This window comes from Muntiacus reevesi, chromosome 2 (assembly GCF_963930625.1).
Source record: "Muntiacus reevesi chromosome 2, mMunRee1.1, whole genome shotgun sequence".
Lineage (NCBI taxonomy): Eukaryota > Metazoa > Chordata > Mammalia > Artiodactyla > Cervidae > Muntiacus > Muntiacus reevesi.
In genome coordinates this window covers 76146208-76170496 of record NC_089250.1, presented here as the reverse complement: position 1 = coordinate 76170496, position 24289 = coordinate 76146208, and the positions used below count along the sequence as shown (strand labels likewise).

The following is a 24289-nucleotide window of genomic DNA, read 5'->3' as shown; positions in this document are numbered from 1 at the left end:
TTAATACAAAAAAGCATTAAATGAGCAGTGCCATCACGTCACATGATTCACGCCTGAGTCAGTTCTGTCCTTCTGGGATTCAGCTTTAGGAAGGGAAAAGGTATAAACCCTGGAACAAAGATCCTGATATGCTTTATAATGGTAAAGAATCTGCCCTACCTAGTGCTTGTACTTAAAAAAAAAAAAAAACACTTTATTTTTAATTAATTAATGTATTTATTTTTGGCTGTGCCATGCAGCCTGCAAGATCTTAGTTCCCTGACTAGGGACTGAACCCACATCAGTGGCAGTGAAAGCACGAAGTCCTAACCACTGGGCCACCAGGGATTTCCCTCTATTGCTTGTTCTGACTCGTTATATAGAACACACCTCTGTGGAAGAACAGGTGTTGAAGAGAGATCAAAGAAACAGCATCTCTTACAATAAAATATGAACTTCTGTTGCTAAACAGGTATAGACACCCCTCACATCTAGTCTTTGTAATATATAAATATTCTTATTATGACTGTCATTTATTTCATCCCTTGCTAGAGTGTATAAGGTAGAGAAAGAAATCTCATGAATTGAGACACACAACAAATGGTATCACTCCTAACCAGGTCACAAAGCAAGTCATTAAAAACCTTACTTCTTAAGATTTCTCAGTGCAAATACATTTGAGCAAGTCATTCTTTTTATCAAGTCCCACATGGACTACCCAATTTAATTTCCAAGTTGATCATCAAAAATAGTTCGTGGAAATAATTGAACATGGGACAAAAATATAGTCGCACTCAGTTGCTCGAGGTGGAAAAACATGGTGGCAGCTTCCAGCTTCTTCAAAATAGCAGAAGGGGGCAGGGGATGAGGAGGGAAGGGGGAAGGGCAGGAAGGAAAGAAGCCCCTGGTTAATGATCTTATCCTGGGTTTTAATGTCAAGGGCCCGCCCTCAGGCATTTTGACACCAGCCACCACATCTCAGGCTAGAATTCCCTTGCTCTGATTTTATCTAATAACAGCACACTAACTACTTACAAGCCTAAACATCATCTTAAAAATCATCTTAATTCTAATGCTGATAGCAAACTCTAAGGAAAAAACCCAGCCTGGAGTAGAGGCTCAAATTCAAGGGTCCAAGGGCTGGGTAGTTCATATGAGAGAGGATGGGCTGACCTGCTGGAGAGCTGTGGTAAATGAATACACACAAGTTAGATTACTAGTGTGTAGTTAGCGGGAGTGGTGCCCCTGGGCCCACCAGACCACTATCACAGTGGGTTCAGACCGCGTGATCTGCAGATTTTTCAAGAAAAGTCAGAAACCCAGATTTCTATGTGATTCCTCCTGATTTATCAGCAACGACAAAGTTTAAGCTCCTCTTGTTTTTAAAGCGCTGTGTGGACCAAGTCCAATATAACTGGGTGGTCCCCTTGTGACATCTAAGTAACAGGTCAGAAACAGAGACAACGGTCACGATCTTCACCTTCTCTTTCCAGGTGCTGATGGCCCAGGAGGCACAGCAAAATTCCTTGTCTGCAGTGGTGCGTCAGTGTGAGCACCGCCACCAGGCTGCTGTAAAGCTGGATCCAGGACATGGGAGACCTCAGGCAGGGAAGAACATAGAAGTTCTGACACCTAATTGTCCTCCTAAAGCATTTCCTGCTATTAAAGACCAATTTATGGTGTGTAATAAATGGCACTGCATGTAAAGCACTTTGCCCAGTGCCTGGGGCATACAACAGACTTCAATAAATGTTAGCTATTACTGGGTTTCATTATGAATGAGCACAGAACATGGATCAGACCGTGTTTCTCTCCCTTGAATGGGAGATATTAGTCCAATTACAAAAACCTAATAATCCTCTTTAGACATGAGAAGAATTTCAGAAGAAACTGCATTCATCAGTGTGGCAGTTGGTCATTTTATAAAATAATTTATGCCTACATACAGTGCTTTCTCTATTTTTAAAGACATAATGAAGTCTTTAAAGTTTTGAGCTAATATGAAAATTTAAAGTTCTGTCTCACTGTTAGATAAAGGGGGAGCACGGAACATAGAAGGCTCCTGAATCTAGCATCCGTAGGACATGAAGCTCTGATCTCCTAATCTGACCACGGAGGTGCAGGATGTTAGATTCCAGTCAAGCTGTGAGGTTATCTGGTCTAATCACTACATTTTCCTGATCCTGAATGCTAACTCCTTTGAGGTCCCACAACAGTAGAAGGCAGACCCAGAACCCAAACCCCATGCTCTCCCTTCCATCACCTCACAAGTCCCTTGGGGATGTATGTTCAGGGTGGTTCCTTAAGGGTGGGGAGCAGGGCAGCTTGGAACTAACGCTCTGAAGCAAAACTCCTGTGAGAAACTCACCAGTACTGGAGACAAGAGTCCAGCCTTCAGGAGTACAAGGCTCCATCAAGGAAGGGGACAGGGTGGGAAAGGTTTCCGAGCACAGTTACATCCCAGGATCAGACACTTTTTAAAAATACCCTCTTAGCTACTGGCCTGGAGCAACAGTTCCATGCCTGGAGGAAAGAATCTAATTTACCTGCTGGAAAAGGATAGACTTTACTCAGCAAAGCAAAAGATGATTTTAAAAGAAGGCTGCTATGCTTCACAGTGTCCAGCTACCAAAGTACTGAGAAAAATATGCTTTTGAAATGTAGCCAAGTGCAGAATACAGACTGAGTCCTACATTCAAAATTTGTCTTTCTAAGAAAGCATGTTTTAATGTCAAAGGATACAAAGCAAGCTGTGAACAGGAGACTAAAATTAGCTCAAACCACAAATAACCTAACACACTTATCACTTCCTTATGATCAACCTACAAAAATCAAACATTAAAACCATTTACAAAACTAAAGGAGTGATGCCAGTTTAATCCTTTAACTTCAGCTGTATCCTTTCTTCCTTCTAAAGTAGACCTGACATGGAAACATTACCAAAGAATGACATTTTATTACTTTGAAGGCAAGTACAGGGGAAACCACTAGAGCTAAGGTTCACCCTGAAAATAAAACAGCATGTACTGTGCAGCTCCTCAGTGGTTAGAATGGTAACCACCTCCTCAAACTGAAGATAGGAAATTTTAGATGATGGACCACACCCATCTCCAGCTGCGCTTCACACAAAGAGCCAGGGACACGCCAGACTCCTACTGCAAACCAAACCTTGCCTCCATCTCCTCCAGTCATCTATTTTACTTTCAAAAGGAACAGCACCGTCCAATGAACAGCCTGTTGGGAAACAATAACAAGTAGTGGAACATGTTGCAAAAGGAAGCTTAGTTGACAAATATGGGTTCCTGGCGGTGGGGGGGGGGGGAGTGGGAGGTACCAGTTTGTTAAACTTGACTATTTTTTTTTTACAGTTATTCTGAGTGATGACTACGTTTTGATAAGTTTTCTGAGGCAAGTTCAAGCTCAAAAAGGATGGAAACAAGTGGTTAAGAAAAGATGAGCATAAAACTTACCAACTGCTCCTCTGCACTCTTCAATACGATTACTCAAATTATCAAAAGCATTCTTAACAGTAAGCAGGAAAACAAGGGACAGGAGCAGACCTGGGCACTACGAGGAGAACAGACGGAATAAAGCTCTGCTGACGGCACCGAATCCCAGGATGTACTAAGGAACTGTCAGTAGGACATGAAGGAGCACTTGCATACACTCGGAAACAGCGCCATGCTAGGCGCATGCAGGGCCCTGAGAGCACAGCACGCATCCTGGGGACGCGGATTCTCAACAAATAGCCAAGAGACATGTGGATCGGCTGGCCCTCCAGCACGGCCACCTCACCCCGCGCTCCGAGGGCTGCTCCAGAGGCGGGCTTTGCGTCTGTCAACCTGACGCGGCTTAATGCAACTTCCTGACCTCGCGCCACTCTGCTTCACCCCTTCACCCCACCTCTTAGGACGATGATCTGAAAGACCCTGGCAATGAGGAAGTGGCATCCAGGCGGTAGGGGCTTCCCTGGCAGCTCAGCAGGTAAAGAATCCGCCTGTAATGCGGGACAACCTGGTTCAATCCTGGACTGGGAAGAGCCCCTGGAGAAGGGACAGGCTACCCACTCCAGGACTCTTGCCTGGAGAATCCCCATGGGGTCGCCAAGAGTCGGACACTGCTGAGCAGCTACACTACACAGCACATCCACGTAACAGAGAAAAAGAATGGCGACACTCTTCACTCCAAGATGCTGTCAAAAAACAGTTCAAATTAGGGTAAAAATAAAGCAGAACAACAAGAACAACAAAAAACAAAACTCCCTCCAATACACCTTTGAACATCTTCTGAGAGGCCTCTTCTCTCTGTGCGAAGGCCACACAAATATTGACTAGCCACTGAAGCACACTTCACCTTTATACCTGCAGAAGCAAACTCAGGCCTGACTCTTTGAAAAGTGAAGCAATACAAGGTCTAAGAGAGATAAATATAACAGCGACAAATGTTTAACCACTGGTGGTTAAATTGGGAATTTAAAGCTAATTTGCCCTATTATGCCAAATGCAGCTTGCCTATTTGTTCTCTTGAGTGAAGGTTATATTCAGAAGTGATTTCATGTGCAGACATTTTTAAGTGACCCCCTGTTCTTCAGAGAACTCCAACTATTTGGAGTGATTACTTGATGTTCACCTTCCTGTAAGCAATTCACAGCAGTGCATAATTCTCTGAGTAATCAGCACTCATCAGAATAAAAACTAGCTAAGCTGTTCCCTGGGACTCAGTGTGGCAATTTTTAAATGTGATTCTTCAAAAGCAAGAGTTGTACCAATAACAAAGCCATTAGGTAAGAAGACAAAAGTCAGGGGGAGAACGTTTAATAACAGAGTAAAGGAGATAAGGGAGAGATCTCCCTCTCTAATCACTAACTAGTAAACTAGAAAAACGCAGTCTTGGAACCCTAGTTTTGCTATGCTCATCTTATCTTTCCAAGTGGTGCTGCTGGCCCACAAAAGCCACAAACACAACCGAGGCTTTTCTTTCTTCATCTGTCAAAGAAAGCATGCCTCACTCAGTCTTTGAGAAGACTGCTCTACAAGTAAAAGAGCCCACGACACAAGGCTACTTGGGCCCAAAGATTTGCTTCAACAAGTGGTTAACCTTCTTCAATAAGGACTCAAAATTTCCTGGCACAGTACTAGATTAAGAGTAGTAGGGAATATGTGAATTTTCCCGAGAAAACTACAATCCTTAAGGGTCCCTTTGTTAATAAGCCCCATTTACTTTGTGATTCTGTGCTGCAGAACACTTTAAGCACCAAATCTAGTTACCATGGGGTATCCGTAAAACTTTGGGAGAAAGAAATGGCAACCCACTGCAGTATTCTTGCCTGGAGAATCCCATGGACAGAGGAGTCTGGTGGGCTACCGTCCAGAGTCACAGAGTCAGACACGACTTAGCAAGTAAATAACAACCACCAGTAAAATTTTACATACAGCCTCGGCAGAATCATAAGCATTTGGAACTGCAAATTAAATCAGGTCACAAATTTAAAAAGAAGAAAACTGAAAATCATGTATCAGGAGTTATTTTTATCTGCAGGGTGACTTGTACCTCAGTCTCAAGATTGACTGATGGGGGCAGGGGTGGGGTTGGGGGTGGGGGTGTGTGCGCTTGCTTTTCCTCTGGCTATTTATTTTCGGGGAAAAGATCTTATGTGGGAAACGGTCTTGTTTGTAGCTTTCAGACATTCAAAATTTACAGACTGTCAGTAAGTCACTTGTGATTACATCAAGCTGCCTTGAGAAAGGGGAGGGCAGCTGTTAGGCAACTCTGAAGCCCAAAGTGAAGCATTATATCCCAAATGCTGGAGCCTCAGGTGCTGTGTTCGCAAACATGGCCGCTGCGTATACTAACATACCCTTCAAACGAATTTAGACCAGATGCAGGCTTCTTTCTAAAATTACAACATAAAGGGCAGCGACTCTTCGTGTACCTAGCTGGGGTTGAATCTTTCGTAAATTCTCAAGAATCAGTTCCTCTATCTTTACAGGAAAAACCACCAATTGCTACTTCGAGAAAAACTGCAAGCGTAACTCATATGTCAGTGCCACTCATTTTCCCACATTACTGAACCAAAGGAACCCCACTTATTAAAAATGTTTCAATACCTCTTGGGAAAAAAAGCTTCAATTCTTTTGAATCTTTATACTCACAAAACTTTCAGGCATTTTTGAGCCTAATTGTGCCCACTGACACCCACATCCCTTACAAAACTGAGTAACCACTGCAGTGTTTACAGGATCACTTCAAGAACATTAAACTCTCTTTGTGAGTACATTAAAGACTTTTATTACTTAATGAAAACTTAGTGGTCAGTTAGTCGAGGATCATTTTTACAAAGGAAGGGACTGAAGCTCAAAGTAGGGAAGAGACCCAGTCAGCCTAGTTAGTGTTAGAACTGGCTACAGAAAAAGCAAAAGATTCAACTACTGTCTTGGCCAGAAGTGTGGTCTGATCAAAGGCCAAAAATGTTTGCCTTTACCATTTATACTTTGAGGAAAAAAAAAAGAAAAATCACAGATTTTAAAAGGGTTGTTACTTTATGGAGAACCATATTTTTAATCCCACCATAGTCAAAACATATTTTACAAACCAGGTACATGTGAAGCCCTTCTAGAGGCATGTGAGAACAAGTCGAGTGATGAGAACAGAGTAATTCAAAAATTCTTAGAGAGACAGATATACTACCTCCGAGTTTCCTATTAAGTTCACCCCAGGCCAAGGACAAATTGTTGTTAAACTGAAAGTTCCTGTGAAACACACTGGTGATGTGAACGCTACTGGGTAAGAACCTAAGCCTTTCTTCCAGGCCCCCACAGTGGGCAGAACCACACGGCCTCACCAGGCCGCGGCCCACACTGGGCTGGTTTCCTCTGAGTGGCCTCTGCTACCGGTACCCACACAGGCCCATCTACTCACGTGTGACTACCATCCCTCCTCCCCTAGAACGCGAGCTGGGGACCATGACTGTCTGTCTGCTGTCAACGCCCAGAGCCAAGTGCTGACAGTCAATCCGACCCCAGCATTTCTTAAGGCACCTGTGGCCAGGGCAAAACACACCTAGATGAACGAGAAAGATGAAGAGCCGACTTCCACAGCTCGACTCTACAGGAGATGCTCCCAGATGCGAAGAAACCACTCCCATGAGAGCCCACGGCTTTGAAAGAGATGGGTGTGAAGGTGTGTGGACACGGCAAGTGAGAAGGCCAAAATCTAGTGTGAGGGGCACGCGTCTAAGCCAGAAAGGGGTTGGCAGCCTAAACAGAGTGCTGAGCCAAGGGACAGAGGAACGAGAGAGAGAAGGGAGAGTCTGGAGAAGACTGCACCTTCCAGGGTGGCTAGAATAAAAGGTACATGGGAGAGAGGGGAAGGCTGGGAGCCTGGCTGCCACGCCAAGGAGTTTGGACCTCACAGATAAACGACAGCGGAGAAGTAAACAGAGGAGAGACAGGCTCAGGTCTGTTTTTAACACAATTACTCTAGAGATAATGTGAAGAATACGTCTGGTAGGGCGGGGGAAGATGTGGAGAGATTGTTGAGGGACCTGATTATTATGTTTCTCGTTTCACTAATTTCTGTCATGTGAAACAAGATAAGGTAGCAGCATAGGTAAAATTTGAGAACTGAGACCACTGGGATGGTAGGAAGCATGTCATGGTGACCGGGCAGTGAGATGTGGCAGAGGAAATCAAGAACCCCTGCAAAGTTCCCAGCATTCCTGGATATTCAAAACGTGCACCAAATGACTGGTACCAAACTGCACTGTCTTGGACACAATGACCCAGCTGGACTTCCTATTGTTCCCGAGCAGGGGCAGTACAAGGGAACATGCCCAGCCTCTTTGCAGTCAGTATCAGCTGGTTACCATGAACGAATTAACATAAACACTGTAGGGACGGATGCCAGCTTGTGCAAAACTCACACCCCATCAGGTAGGCTGATGAAAAATACATGCCATTAAGAGCACAGCATTAGACCAAAACTGCTAAAAGGATTCTGCAACCAAATGATCAGAAAACAGACAGAAAAAAAGAAAACAGAAAAACAGAAAAAACAGAAAAAAGGCGCCATGGGGCAGACACAGTTATTTCAGCAGTTTAGAGAATGAAAAAACCCCTACAGGAAATTTAAAGATTTATCATGAAATTCAATATACATTAATTACATTACTCAATACCAGAATTTTTAAAAAATAGATTTGGGAGAGCTATTTGTGCTAAAATGCAAAATGCACTGGAGGGACTTTGGAGCCCAATGGTAGAGAACTGAAAATCACTTGCATTACCACTATATTGGCGGGATACAGTCCATGGGGTCACACAGAGTTGGACACGACTAAGCACATACGTGTGCGTGCATGTATACACATGTTATCTGCCAGCTGACTTTTTAGAACCATCTGGTACGATTTATGATGTATTTCCAAAAGAACCAAAGTATTCCTATAAATACAACAGTGATGTCAAACAAATAATGACAGCAAAACACTCCTCCTTTCACTATTTCTACTTGTACCCCCTATTAATCTAAGAGGAGTCCAGACAATTACAAGTGTCTTTGCACATTTCCAAAGTGGGGATCAGACACCTAAATTTAGTGCACTCAAACCAGGGCTACAAGAGAACATTTAGATCTAATGGGTCACTCAAGATGACTAGGGCTTCCCAAGCTCTCCATGTCATTTCCGTTTGTCTTATTTTTTTTTTAAGTGAAGTGAGTCATAGTGTATAGATCTCTTCCTCTGTACAAAACATAGTTTTTCTCTGAAGCGCATAGTATTTATATAAAAATTATTAGGAAATTTTAATATTCGCCTTAGACTATAACAACACAAGAAGTGTAGAACAGTAAGGAATTTTAGTGGACTATTGTTACAACATGGTTTTAACACAGTCAGGCTTTAAGTCGTATTTCACAATGAAAGCAGCTATAAAAACAAATGTCAATTGGGAGAGTGGCCTATTTTACAAAGCCTGCCTCTAACACAGAATAAATCTTGCCTTCGAGTCACAAGCTGTTGTTGCAATCTCTTTTATCTGAGACAATCAAATCATTCATACTGAGACGTAGTGAACAGTGTCAGAGAATCAAAGAATTAAAGATGAGAGAAATAGTGAAAACACCTGACCCCAACTTTAAATTACAAACGCGCAGTTTTTCCTATTTTGATTCATTCAAGCCCACTCTTCTCTCATTCTAGCTCCAAAACCAATCCCTTTCCCCTATCTCTTCTCTCTTGAGCACTCAAGGCCCGCTATGTATTACTTCCACTTTTCAAACCAGACATACAATCATTTAAATGATAGAAAACAATTTTTAAAGCCACCTGCACATGCTTTCAGAGCTTTTTATAGACCTAAATGCTTATCAATGTCTATGCTATTTGTTAGCATTAACGACTAAAAGCAGTTATACTCACTTTATCAAATCGACAGAGAATCTTCGCTTGAAACATGTGTTTTCTAAGCTGCCACATTCCTCAGCATGTAAGAGTCTACTTCATCCTGTGTTCTTTTCCCACTGTTTCTGAGTTTTTACATCTTTTTGTTCGTTAGAAGTTAGTATAGTGAGAAATAACTGCACTGCTTTGTTTACAAAAATTACGTATTATTTTTTAAATCACAATAGACTAAGCAAGCTCAAAGTGGCTTGGTAGAAAGTTGCCTTCCTTGTGACATGCCAGAAAATATTTTTAACTTCCATTTTCTACCAACCATAAACACATTTCTTTGAATTTCTGAAAAATAATGGTTTCAGTAAATTGACACATACTTTGGAAAATCTGCCACTTTAAACTCAAGGTCATTTGAATTCTATAGTTTTAAAATGCCACAGTTGGCTGTTAACACTTTTAACGTTAAGAAGGAAAAGAACTTCTAATTTCGATTTTGTAAGAGAGAAATATCTGTACTGCAAAGGTGAGAAAGCCTGAGTGGATAATTCTCTAAGATAAAAGAAACCACCTCCAGAAATGTGGCAATCCATTACGAGTCTAGAGAAATCTCAACACATAACTCATGGGACTTCAAGGTGGTAGACAAACTTAGGAACGAGGGAAGTTCAATTGAAGACCATGCTCCACGCTAGTGGCTTGCTTAACAGTTTTAATAATGCTTGGGTGACAGGTCTCTCACTCTGCCCTAAAACATCAAATTCAACCAAAGGCTTTTTACAATATGAATTTGTTGCTGCCAACTGAGTCAGTTTCCATATAAAAGATTTTCCCCCAAACCTCCTGGAGGCCACCCCTACTTGAGACGGGGTACATCATAATCAACTTCAACACTTCAGACCAAGAATTTTTTCATTTCAAACCACTTTACTCTACTGTATTAAATCTGATGCAAAAAACTTGTCTACACATTCTCAAAGTCACTTGTGGAATTCATTCAATTCACTCAGAGAGACTAGACATGGAATACAAATTTTATATATTGATCGACCGTACTTATACAGATTAGAGTGGGTATAAACATTAGTCTATCAGAAGCTAATATACATTACAGTGCAAGTAAAAATAATCCTGTCAAATAAGCTTGATGCAAATCCACATGAAACCAAGCCTGCCAAAAAAAGGCTTTTGTTAGTCAAGCATACCAAAGAAGTGCTTAAAGCTTTTTTTCCTTTTTAAGTGGAGCTCAAAATAGATGTTAATACTACCAGCTGATGGGTCTCACAATTTGCCTTTTGAGCCTATAAGCCGAAGACAGTCTTCTCGCTTTACACAAGTAACAACACCTCTCTATTTGCACATCGCTTATTTAAAACACCCAGTGTGGTTTTTTTGGTTAATCCTCACAACCCCCGCAATGACATTTTCCTCACAGGATTTCGCTGCTCCTGAAAGCAGACCTCTTCATCTTTTCTAGCTGATGATGCGGATATATGGGAGAAACCCCACCTCCCTAAGTTTTTATTCATGAACCACCATAGCCCACAAGGAGACGAGGACTGCGAAAACATCATCTCCACCCTGACCGAAGGGTCAGATGCTCGCCGGAGAAAAATATACTGTTTTCGGGAGAGTTAAAAACGTTAACCTACCCCCACCCCCCTCGCTGCCTGCCTGACACGGGGTAACCTTCTGGCCCCAGTGGAGTGGGTGCTACAGGCCTCCTGGCTGGAAAGCGCTTGAGTCTGATATTCTCAGGGCTGAGCTCACAGAGCAAATGCCTCTTCCTCTGACAGGTCTTCCCTGATCCCCTTCCTGAGACAGCCCCTCTCCCCTGAAGTCACTCTCGATCCGCTGATATTTTGGTTTTTTTCGTAGCCCCTGTCACCACTTGAAATGATCTGCTCACGTGTTTGACTGCCCCCGTTCGACTCTAAGCTCCCGGGCTGGATAGGATCTCGCGGGTCTCGTTCAGCAAACACTACTTCCAGCGCCTCCGCAGTGCCTAGCACGGTAAGAGGCACGCCGATGCAGATCCATCAAATGAATGAACAGGAAAGGGGAAGGGACTGTCATCCTTGGGACTCGACGCAGCACGACGACTAAGGGGAGAGGAAATGTAAAAGAGGCAGGGCGGGAGTCCTCCTCTCCCCCCGGGGAGACAAAGGAAGACAGTCCGCGGTGGTCCGGTCTAGGAAGGGAAGTGGGGGCGGGGGGCGTTCTGCCCACCACCCCAGGGGACAAAGAGTGGCCGGGCAGGGGGGCGGGGTCGGGGTGCGAGGCTTCGCGCCGAGAGCGGAGGCCGGCGGCTTCCAGGCTCGCGAGGTCGGTCAGCCGGGGCTAAAGGACCTGAGGAAGGTGGGGGGTCAGCGGGGGGCTGCGAGTCCCGGGAGAGACGCAGGCCCGCCCAGGGGACAAAGACACAGGGCACCGGCCGCGGCCGCCGTCCGATCGCGTCCTCAAGCAGCGGTGGCCGAGGCGGAGGGCGGGACGCACAGGGAGACCGGGGCCCGGGGCGGCGTGTGTGAGGGGAAGGCTCTCGAGGCCTCAGGAAGGGCCTGCAGCGCTCCGGGGCGCTCCCGCACCTGGTAAATGGCCGCCCAGCTCCCAGCTCTGTCGATCTGCTCGAACTCCTTCTCCATCTCCATGACGGGCCGGGGCGGCTGCCGCGCCTCTCCCTCGGCCCCGCTGCGCCGTCTGCCGCTCTAGGCCGCGTCGCGCTCGCCGCCCCGAGTCCCCCAGCAAGCCTCGGCTCCGCCGCTACCGCCGCCTCAGCCGCCGCCGCCGCCGCCGCTTCTTCATGTCAACCCGGCAGCCGGAAGTACGCACCGCGCTGCCGCGAGCTCCGCCCCACAGTCAGGAGGGCCAATCAGCGCTCGTAGGTGTCGGCGAGCACTTCCGCGGGGCGGGGCCGGGGGCGGGGCCTGGCAGACATCTTGCCGCGCGCGTTCCCCCCTCTTTTCCCGGACTCCGGGCTTGGGCGTGGCGCGCGCCCGTTGCCTAGGCGACCCCTGGCGCCCCGCCCACGGCGCGTGGGTTTGCATGCCTCCCCCCACCCCGCCCACGCGTCTTGAGCGCAGGCCGTGACGCGGAGCGTTGGGTTCGAGTGACCTTGAAGCAGTCATGCTTCTTTTCTGCAGCGCCAGGGCCTAGGTCTCAGGGCTCAAAGCTGGAGGAGGCGCGGGGAGCGAGGGGGCGTTACGTGCTCCCCTTCCAGGCTCCCTTCTCTGCCCCGATGTCCGCCCTGGTTTCTTGAAACTTAGCGCTTCATGGTTTACCGGACTGTTGGGAAAGGCCCCGCTATTCTCTGAATGTACTTTCCGTTTTGGAGTCTCCTGGACGCTGCGAAAATGAATGGATTGGGATCTTGAAATGATTTTCAATATTTCCCAAAATAGCAAGGAAGTCCTGCTCAGACTGGACTCAGTGTAGCACACATTCCACGGTGCAATAGTGTTGAATAATGGCAGGTTTCCGGGCCGACCTCCAAAAGATTCGGATACAGGAATGTGTATTTTTCACCCGGCAACCCAGCTAATTCTGTACCTGTGGTCCTTGAAGCGCACGTGAAAAGGGCTGGTCAAGTTGCTTTCCCGCAGGTTCTACTATAAGCCATCTACCTTTGGCTCTGGAACCTTATTTAGATTTTGTGAACTTCGTGGGGTCAGAGACCCTACAGGAAGGAATCATCTCTCTTCACTGTTCCCATCTCAAGCCTCCCCAAGAGTTGTGTTGAATTCCAGCTCATTCGTTGAGTGCTTAGGTGGGCACTGTGCCTGGCACTTCAAGTACATTTTCTCATTTAATCTCTACAACCACCCTACAATATAGGCACTTTTATTATTCTCATTTTATAGATGAGGAAACCGAGGCTGTGGGAGGCAAAATCACTTGGCCAATGTACCTTTGCATATGGGTATGGAAACCAGGATTCTAACCCAGTCTCCAGGCGAGAACACCCTTTGGAGCCAGGCTGCCTAAGTCCAAATTGCAGTTCTATTAAATATAATACTAACTGTGCAACCTTGGGCAAATTACCTAACCAACCGCTCTCTGCCTCTGTTCCCCCCTTTGTAAAGTGAAGATAATAAAAGTACCCACCTCATAGGGTGGTGTGAAGATTGAAAGAATATGTATAGTGTTTTGGGGTCTTCCCTGGTGGCTTAGCGGTAAAGAATCTGCCTGCAGTGCAGGAGACACAGGAGAGTGGCGTTGCATCCCTGGGTGGGGAGGATCCCCTGGAGGAGGGCGTGGCAACCCACTCCAGTGTTCTTGCCAGGAAAATCCCATGGACACAGGAGCCTGGCAGGGTGTGGTCCATGGGGTCTCGAAAAGTCAGACACAACTGAAGCAACTCAGCACACACCGCACAGCTCTTTTAGTCTAGTGGGTGGATCAATAAATATGAGCCCCCATTATTATTTATATTCCATCAAATAATAACAAATGGGAGGTAAATTATTATTGAGTAAATGCAATTGGTTTGGTAAGCAATGTCTTTAGAAACTATTTCATGGAGGGGGAAATTAACAAAAGATGTCCCTTCAAGTGAAAAGTTTGGGAACCCCACACTTGGCAGTTGTCTAATCTAAGTCTTAGCTATTTGACTCTCCAGGTCCATGAACTCTTCCTGCCCTTGTTTCTTTAAGTGCTAGTTTGTCTGGAACTCACAGAAGAGCTCCTTGAAGGGAACAGAGAACAGGGCTGGTTCATTCCTCTCACATGGGCTGAGCTAAGTAAGTAAATAAATCAAATGCCCATATGGAGCCCAAGTGGCCCTCCTGCCTTCAGGGAGTGCCACCCAGTGACGGGAGCGGCTTTCGAGTGGAGCCAGCGCTGTGCTCGGGATCCTGGTGAAGGAGTGTGGCGGGGTGCAGGGTCTGTGTGTTTAGTGGGTGTATTAGTTACCTAGGGTGACCCTAGCAAATTGCCAGAAACTTGTTGGCTTAAAGCAGCAGAAATAAAATTTTTGAACAGTTCTGGAGGCCAGACGTCTGAAGTCAACGTGTTGACAGGGCCACACTCCCTCTGAAATCTCTAGGGGAGAATCTTTCTTTGCTTCTTCCAGCTCCTGGTGGGTTCAATCGTTCCTCAGCTTGTGGCAGCATAAATCTGGTCTCTGTCTTGTCTTTACTCAGTTTTCTTCTCTGTCTCCTCTTCCGGCTGTCTAGTCTCCCTCTGCCTTACTCTTTGAAGAGTATCTGTTGTTGGGTCTAAGACCTACTCTAATGCAGGGTGACTTTGCATGGCCAGGTGATCCAAGATGATCTCATGTTGAGATCCTTGAATTAATTGCATCTGCAAAGACTCTTTTTCTGAATAAGGTTACATTCTACGTTCTTGGGGATAGGACTCAGGTATATCTTTTTGAGGCCCCCCACTCAACCTACCACAATGGCCGAGGGTAAAACTTTGTCACAATATTGGTCCTGAATGAAACTTCTCATTTCAGATTTCAGCTAGTCACTATTATATCCATTCTTCACATAGCAGCCAGAAGATGCTCTTAACTTTTAGATCATGAAAACTTATATGTAAAATCCTCCAGTAGTTACCCACCCATCCTTATTAGAATGAAACCCAAATAAGTCCTAACGTTGGTCCATTTTGCCAAGCTCTCTCCTTTTTTTGTACTCTAGTCCAATTCTCTGATTCACAGAATGAGTTTGAACCTCAGGACCTTTGCACCAGCTTTTCCTGCTGCCCGAATCTTCTTGCAATTCTTCTCACCCTTTAAATTCCAGGTAAAATGTCCTCTGCAGACAGGTCTATAACCACCCTCTCTAAAATAGACCCCAGTCACTCTCTAATAGTGACCTTGTATTTTTTCATTTTTTTTGCATCGCAGAGTTCATCTCTCTGTAAAATCCCCCTCTTTATTTGTTGGCTTGTTTCCTTTTCCTGCCCCCCCCCCCCCACTAAAGCATTCCATGAGGGTGGGGACCTCGACCTCTTGGGCCGTGTCTCAAGCCCCTGATATTGGGTTGGGAGGAGAGACTCCAGGTGCTGGAATCTTCTGCGGCTCTCTGAGGCTTGGCTCTTGTCCATAACACTCTGCCAGTTCCCTGCCAAGGCCTGACCTAGAACTAGCCAAGCCTTGCTATCCCCTAGAGATGTGATGGTGATGTTGGGGAATCTTTTAGTGATGACCGGTTAGAAAATAAACAAATGACCATATGTCATGATAGCTAAAACCTTTTCCTGGCAGGCCTGCCTAAGGGATGGTCTCACGCGATTTCCCGGGTCTTTCCTTCACAGATTTAGCTAATGGAGGAAATCAATGACCCATTAAACTTTTAAAAATGTCCTAAAGAGTTGTCAGTAGAGAAGGATGGCTGTTTACCAAGCCTCGGACACATCATTGAATCCTGACGTAGCAGTGTCAGCAAGTTTCCTGGTAAAATCCATCCTGGTCTTTTTTTCTGGGAGACAGACCAGTGTTAGGAGCTTGGGATTCAGGGAGAGGTCAAACTAGTCTCCGATGCTATGTTGCTTCCTCAGAGAGGCCCCTTCTGATGCCCCCGAGTAAACAGTGCTCCGAATCCCTGTTTCTTCTTAGCACTTATCAGGCCCTTGAGGACATATTTTCTCCCTACTGTTACCATGTGGTGTCAACGTCATACATTTTTCTACATGTTCCCGTCTACCACTGCGTGTAAACTCCATGAAGAAAAAAGACAAAAGTCGATCTGCTTCAGTGCTGTCTGCCTTGACCTACAGGTCGTTCCCAGATGGGCCCACAAGACCCACAAGGCCCACAAGAAGGTTCCAGAAATCAAGATAACAGGGCTTTTTTCTACCTCATCGACTCGGACCTCTAGGGTCCTCAGGGCCCCCCAGCTCCTTCTGTCTGCCAGTGAGGACACACAGCCGAGAAGGGACGTGGCCCTTCCCTCCGAGATTCACAGCTGCTGTCCTGAAGAGGTTTGGGCACCTGGGCCGGTTGACCAATTCGGTGACAGCCACATGCATCCCTGAGATGGGATAACTGACTCGGGACAAAACCCAGGCCCACAGCACGGAAACTGGATGCATAGAGAGAGCTTCAGCCATGGGTTACAGACATGCTAGGTGTGATGTTGCAATTTATTTTATTTTTAAAAAATAGTTTATTTTGGCTTTTTCTTAAAAAAAAAAAAAATAGAGTTGTTTTTTTGGCTGTGTGGCACATAGCATCTTAGTTCCCTGACCAGGGATTGAACCTGCACCCCTGCAGAGGAAGTGTGGCGTCTTAACCACTGACGGCCGGGGAAGTTCTGATCTTGCATCTTATGCTTTCCAACAGTCCCGAAAGTCTGGTGTTATTCCATTTTGTGATGAGAAAATGGGTAAAAAGAGGTGAAATCAGTGAATAACCCAATATAGAATGTTGGTCTGAATGCAGTGGGTTAGAAGCTTCTAAACCCTAGGTCTGCTGCTTGCTACCTTTCAGGCTTTGGGCAAGTTGCTCAACCTTCTAGTGTCAGCCTGGATGCTTTCCAGCGAGAGACGCTCAGCTGAAAGTAGCTTTCACAAAGTGGGGAATTCACTGGCTCCGGAAACTGGGAAGTCCAAAGGTGGCTCGCTCCAGGCACAGCCGCGGCCGGGGGCTCAGACCTTGTCACTGCGGCTCTCTCCCACCCCTGCTGTCTCAGTGCTTCCGTCCGTGTAGCTTCACCCTCCTCGCCAGGTACCCAGGACGGCCCCGGCAGCTCCAGCCTCACTCCTCGCCAACTTGGCGACCCCGGCAGAAATAGTGCGTTTCTTCCGCTGTGGTCCCGGGTACCAGTCTTGGCCTTGAATCTCATTGGTCCACTTGAGTCTCACATGCCATCTCTAAACCAGTCGCTTTGTCTAAGGGAAATATTGGCAAAGAAGTAAGCTGAGGCCCAGAAAGGTCAATTTCTTAACCAAGGTCACACAGCTATAAGTATGGAAGTAGGATTTAGATAAGAGGCAATCTGATTTTAGCATCTGTGCTCTCAGTCACTGTCTCTCCAAGAACTCCCATGAGCTCTTAACAAATAATAGCCATGTGTGCATGCTAAGTCATGTCTGACCCCATGGGCTGTAGCCCACCAGGCTCCTCTGTCCATGGGATTCTTCAGTCAAGAATAATGGAGTGGGTAACCATTCCCTTCTCCAGGGGATCTTCCTGACCCAGGGCTCCACCCCAGGTCTCCTGCATTACAGGAAGATTCTTTACCATCTGAGCCAACAGGGAAGGCTTAATAATAAACCATGGACACATGATAATAGTGATAATAATTATCACAACAGCATGGTGAAGCTACTACTATTATTATCCCACATTTGAACTGAAGCACAGAAAGTTTCACAGCTTGCTTGTAGTCACACGGCTAAGAAATGGTGATGCCAGGATTTGAACCCAGCTCAGCTCTAGATGCTGTTTCTAATTCTGAAATTCTAGGACTACATTTGAGTTCTGCACTGTTTCAGAACTCACAGAAAGGTTAGCAGCCCAGAAGCTCCTCCCTCACCTCCTCCCGGGACCTTAACCATTCTTGTGAAGACTCTCCCATCACCCCTCCCCCCACCCCCACAAAATATTTCAGACTTGACTCCAAGCTGTTAAAAATAAAAACAAAAATAAATACATAAATCTAATCTGGAGCTGCCTCTCTTGCAAGGGTGAGTTCCCAGGGACTGGAGGGGCAGGCACTCAGGGGAACTAGGGGAATCACGTGTCTTCTGAGAAAGGAGGGTGGGGGGTGGTGATTGAAGCAGAGAACCTTCGATCAGGGAAGTTTGACTCAAGGATGGAAACTAGACCTGGCCCCATGCTTTCAGCAAAAGAAGGTTTCCAGAGGCCGCCCCACTATGGTGGTTCTGGGTGGAGATTCTGTAATCTGGCTGACTTGGGCTTATGTGCCCTTGGACAGGTTACTCACCCTCTCTGTCAGTGTTCCGTCTTTTACGTTAAGACAGGGATGTGACAGTTGAATGAGTTGGTGTCTGAGCCTTGTCACTAGTTCAGGGCCAGGACTCCATAAATATGGCTGTTATTATTGCGATTGCGTAGGTTGCTGAGTGAAAAAAGCTACCACCTGCCTCCAGATGTTTTCATGTTGCCACCTCCTATTTTACATCTCTAATTTTTGGCATGCTGCTGGAGGTGAGGAGGGCTGGCTTTGTGGGTGTGTCTCTAATCTGGTGGCTCAGGGGCAAAGAACCTGCCTGCCAATGCAGGAGACACAAGAGACGCAGGTTCAACCACTGGGTCAGGAAGATCCCCTGGAGGAGGAAATGGCAACCCACTCCGGTGTTCTTGCCTGGGAAACCCCTTTTCAGAGGAGCCTGGTGGGCTCCAGCCCATGGGATTGCAAAGAGTCAGACACGACTGAGTGGCTGAACGCACACCCTGTGACCTGTGCAGCCGCGCAGGGCCCCAGGCTGAGGTCTTTTTATTAAGTCTTTGCTTCAGCAGTTTTTGTGTTTGAAGATGGAAATAGTCTTCCATTTGAGAACTGGCTGCAGAGAGGGAGGGGCTGGCCTGAACTTTCTCTCCTTGTGCTGGAGGGAGACCTGTGGGGAGGTCCCACACTTGGAGTGACTGAGCAGAGAGACCCAGACTTGGGGAAATGCGTTCACAACTCTTTTGCTATCCTCACCTGAGCCATGGGGAATGGTGGGTGGAGCTTTCCTTCGAAGGGCCAGGATCTTGCCACTGCCCACATCTGGGGTAGGCAAGGGAGAGAAAGGGTCCAAAGTCTAGAGGGAGAGGCAGGAAGGCCCCCTCCATGGCAGGTAGACTGGCTCCCACAACACGGTCACAGGCTGGAGAGGAAGGAGGAAGGAGACCAGCATGAGCGAAAGTAGGATGCAGGTACGTGGCCTCTAGAAACTATGTGCTCACAATTTCATTTTATGTTTTCCTTTTCTGCAGATAATTCCCACCTGTTCCACTCAAGGCTTCACTAAAGTGTTGTTCACTGCTACAAGGTCATCTTAAGTTGGGGGTTAGATACTAACCGTTCCCAGCATTCATTCTCTTCTTCTTTCATAGAAACAGGATTGTACTTGGCAATGGCTGCCCATCTAAAGACTGCATTTCCCGTGTTCCCTTGCAGGTAGCTCTGCCCTGTGACTACATGCTGGCCAATAGGATGTGAGTGCTAGTGATATGGTCCACTTCTAAATCGTGCCCTCAAAGGCCTAAGTAGTACTGGGCAGGGGGACAGGTAAGTTCTTTCTTTCGCTTTTTACTTCATCCCTCTGCCTGGAATGCAGGATGCAGTGAGTTCCAACTTGAACTGTGCAGACAAGGGCAAGATACAGGGGTGGAGGAGAAAAAGATAGAAGTGCCTGGCCCATCACCCTAGACCGGTCATGCATAGATTGTTCTATGAGAGAGACATAAAGGAGGCTGATATTCAGCTGATACATACAGGTCTAGTCATCGTGGTTGCTTACAGACATTCTTACTGTTAAAAATAAACTTCTGCTTTGTTTAAGCCACTGTTTGTGGAAGTCTCATTTACAGTAATTGAACCTGTTTTCTGGTTAACTCAGCCCTGCTTTAGGGGGCTGGTAAGGAAGAGGGCTGGGTAGTGCCTCCAGATTCAGATGGTGTTGGGGACAGGAGTGGCACCCTGCTGCAGGCAGTTAAGAGAAGGGAGACAAGGGCTGCAACCACAGGGGTGGTCCATGGGACATGTGAACATCCCCCAGAGATTCTGAGTAATATCCGCAGAAAGAACCTGATAAAGTTGAGTCTTGTTCGAGTCATGGGGTCTGATTGTTAGTTAGATATTAAAGGGGAAGCTGGAAATTTCGGGGACAGCTGGGGTTAGAAACCATGCCCAGAGAATGTTAATTCCCTTCTGAGGCAGATCCTTTTTGGTTGCCTATCCCTCCATCATTCCTTCCCCCACCCTCCTTCTTGGCTGACTGAGCCCACCCAATATAACAGAGACAAAAAAAGTGAGCTGTTCTTTTTCCAAACCGTCTTGGCAGTTAGAGCATGGATGTATAACTCAAGCGCAGCTAATTTGATGTCAGGCAAAGTCTGCCCAGGAGCTCCTGGGAAAGGTTTCTCCCTCTTGTAAAAGACACGCAGAAGGAATTACACTTCTTCCTCAACAGGCTAAGGCTGGAGGAGCACAGAGAGAGTGAGAGCCCTGCGTCCTTGACAAAGTCACCGAGTTAAGGAGCTGTTCCTGGAACCACCTGGCTCTGGCGTCTTTGTAGTGACAAGCTTTTTTGTTTTATTGTTGAAGCCGCTTTTTTGTTACTTGCAGCCGGAAGCACGCTAACTGATACACTGTCTTTGTCTTTTGTCTCAACCTTCCTCCAGCCCTGGGTCTCAAGTGTAACCTTATTCCTTCTGCAAAGCCCTCATTGCTTTGGAAGTCAAGCCCTTCTGGAAACCACCTGCATCGACTTGTCACCACTTTTCTTCTAAGTAAGAATCTCCCTTGTCATGTCTTACTTCTTCATTTCAAACCAAGATCTGTATCTGGGTGGGGTGGGGTGAAAGCAGAACTTCAACCTTTGTGCAACCCTCTCTTTTGGCGCAGATCAGTCCTCTCGTATTGGTCCGGATGTGTGTCTCTCTCTGCTGCCTGGGAGCTTGTCTCAGGCCTGGGCGGAGGAGCATTCATCTTGGTATACCTTTGGGTAGCTCAGGGCTGGGCAAACGAGGTGCTCCCTGAATGCTTGTTGAATGACTATATGAAAGAATGAATCATCTAAACCCAATTTTATTACCTCCCTCAACAGAGCCAATTTCCCTCCCCACTGCCCTCCTACACTACTCTGGGACAAGACAGTTCTTGCAGAGGTAGAGACAGGAAGAAGTTAATTCGGTTCTCGGTTCCAAAGCAGCTTCTAATCCTTCTCTCTTTAAATTACCTTTAATCCACCCACTGTCAGCCTTAGCTCTGATTCAGTCAGGTCTGGTTCAGCTCTGAGCTGACTCTGACCCAGAGCATCTCAAAAAAAAAAAAAAAAAAAAAAAAGGAAGGAATGAGAGAGAGGAGAAAGGAAACTGTATTTGTATTTAAATCATTTCAAGAAACATGGAAGAACTAGACACAGAAATGATTCGAGGTGGGCGTGCTCTCCACCAAGAGTTGTCAATTCTAGACCTTTTCTCCCCCCTCAGTTCTTCTTCTAATTGCAAAAGTAATACATGTTTAGTGAAGAAACCTTGGAAAGCACATATGAAAGAGAGGAAACTCAGTGTTTTAGTCTGACCACTTGTGATGGTGACTTAACGTTTTGGTATGTGCATTTCCACATTTCTATGGTTTGTCCCTGTTTCTTCCCCTCTGTCTCCATCTCCCTCTTTCCCTCAGCCCCTCCTGACTCTCTCTCTCTCTCTCCAAGTATCTTTCTCTCCTCAAATTTAAATGTTTCCAAGTTCTTCACCCTCCAGACCGGGTCGTCCCCCGCCCTCCTTAATAAACAACTCAGCTTGATCTAATTCCCCGTCTTGTAAGGCAGCAGGAACTTCAGTGCCCTGGCCTCCGCAGCACTTTCTGAGAAGTCTGGGGACCTTTTCCTCGACCTCGGGTCACTTGTCTCTTCTCGCTCGCGATGGCTCCCTCAGCCTGCTCTCCAGCTTCCCTTGCTCTTCCTGCATCGGGAAGGCTTCGGCCCTAAGTCACGCTCCAGCTGAGGCTGCGTTTCCCCACAGGACGAGAAACCCGGGACAGGTGTCCCGGGTCAAGCTCCTGGCCTGCGCCTCCCCTCGCGCGCGCCGCCGCCTTCACACTCGCAAGCTTCCTGCAGTCACTGCGGCGGGCTCAGCGCCCCTCGGGGTCTGGTCGCCAGCGCCAAGGAGCGCGCGCCTTTGGGAGCAGCCCTCGCCGAGGACAAGGGGAGGCTGGTGCACAAGCAGCCCAGCTCCTGCTCCCCGGAGCGGGGCCTCTCCGGGGCTGGTTGCTCCTGGGCTCTCGGGAGTCCCCTCGGGGCGGAGTCCCCCTTGCCCACAGTGGTGGCCGGCTCCTGGGTGTCCTGCTCGTTCCCCCAACCCTGGACCGGTCCTCTCTAAGGTCTCCTCTCAGGTCACTCACTTGCATTCAGAGCTTTGCCTCCGCGTCGGTTTCTGGAGGAACTCTGCCCAAGACGGTAGATGTGGGCTTTTCCTTCTAACTAAAAGGCCGTGAATAGAAGCATCATCTTCAACCAGGTGTGATCCACAGACTCCTGGCATCTTCAAAAGAGCAGAGCACCCCGCTGCTAGTCCTCAAGACATCAAGTATACTGGGTTTCATCTAGGCCCCCCCATTACACATGCTTAGCCGCCACTACTTCATATATATACAATAAAATGGTGAGGGGGCCCTCTGCGTTACTAGGTCTAAATTCAGAGCTCACCTAGCAGGGGAGGGCAGTCACTTCTCTCCTGGGCTCCCTGGAAAGCCATTTCAGTGGGAAAGCACCCTCCTGCCTCTCCTACTTCCCATCCCCTCCATTTCCAAGGCCCTGAGAGCCAGAGGTCTCACTTGAACTTGGTGATGGAAGTGAGGGAGGTGTAGAGGAACTTTGCATCAAATTCTGATTTTGTTTTCTTCTTTTGGTTGCACCAGGTGACTTGTGGGATATTTGTTCCCTGACTGGGGATTGAACCTGGGCCCTCAGCACTGGGAGCCCAGAGTCCTAACTACGGCACCGCAAAGGAAGGCCCTATGCTAATTTTTTAAAAAAATCAAATTCTAGATTGAAGGTTTTTTTGGAGCAAATTTTTACAGAAATATAACATATATACAGAATAAGTACACGGTTTAAAGTACACAGTCTTAAGTACATAGTTTAAAGAATTTCTCCCAGCTGAACACGCTCATGTAGCCAGCATCCAGATCAAGACACAGAGCCCGGCCAGCCCCCCAAGAGCCACCTGGTACCCCTTCCAATCACATCCCTTCCTCAAGGACGACCACCATCCTGACACCTAACACTCTGAGTTGGTTTTGCCTGTTTTTGAACTTTGCATCAGTGGAATCCCTCAGCGTGTGCTCTTTCATGCCTGCCTTGCCTTCTTTTCGTCAACATAATGGCCATGAGAATTATCCGTGCTGGGTCTAGCTGTGGGTCACTGGTTGAGACCAAGATTTTAATTTGAGGAGTTTCGAGTTTTAAGAGCTGAAAGGAGATAGTTTCAGTAACTAAAAGAGTCCCCAAAATTATAGAATTGGAGAGAGGTGGGTTGAGGACACCACATGTCTTGGGGCAAGTGATCAAACTTCTTGTTTCTCTGTTTCTGTAACATGGGGCTAATACAAGTTCCTACTTCACAAGGTCCTTGTGAGGACTCACTGAATTAATGTCTGCAAGGTGTGCAGGGGCTTCCCTGGTGGCTCAGACGGTTAAAAAAAATCTGCCTGCAATGCAGGAGACCGGGGTTCTGTCCCTGGATCAGGAAGATCCCCTGGAGGAGGGAATGGCTACCCGCCCCAGTATTCTTGCCTGAACTCTATGGACAAGACGAAGACACAAGCTGTGTAGAGCAGGGCCTGGCCTGTGGGGGGCGCTCCGTGGAAGCCTGCTGCTGCCTCCACTCCTGTCTCCGCCACAAATCCTACCTTTACTCTAGAGTTTTATTATTACCCAGAGGGAAAACGGAGGTTTCAACACACGCTATTTGGTAGTAATTATTATAAACACGATTTCATAGTAACACCTCAGCTAGTTGAGACATATCCCTAGACCGGTTAGGTGTGTGTCTCAGGTAGAGCACACGTCAAGCCTGAGAAGTTAGGATGGCTCATGCTTGTTTAACAGATGAGGCAACTGAGGCTCAGAGGACAAAGCAACTCCTCTGGGGTCACAGAGGGGGTTGGTGGTGGAGCTGGGGCCTCTCTGACCCGGGAATCCTGTTCGTCTCTTCTCTCTGCCCTTTCACCTCCTTCTCATCTCCTGCTGGATCTAGCAGTCCTCAGGATGCCCTGGGGTGGTCCCGCCTGGCTGCCCCTT

The 24289-nt window shown here is 47.0% G+C and overlaps 1 protein-coding gene across 2 annotated transcripts in view; it reads right to left on the bottom strand.

Moving 5' to 3' along the window:
* The window catches only part of PTPN1 (protein tyrosine phosphatase non-receptor type 1), a 62505-nt gene extending 50324 nt beyond the window's left edge, over window positions 1–12181 (bottom strand). For both annotated transcript variants that reach the window (XM_065922168.1, XM_065922169.1), the window contains exon 1: window positions 11956–12181. In XM_065922168.1, the coding sequence (XP_065778240.1) occupies window positions 11956–12018 (63 nt within the window). In that variant the 5' untranslated portion in view covers window positions 12019–12181. The remainder of the gene's footprint in view (window positions 1–11955) is intronic.
* Between the last annotated feature and the right edge of the window lie 12108 nt (window positions 12182–24289).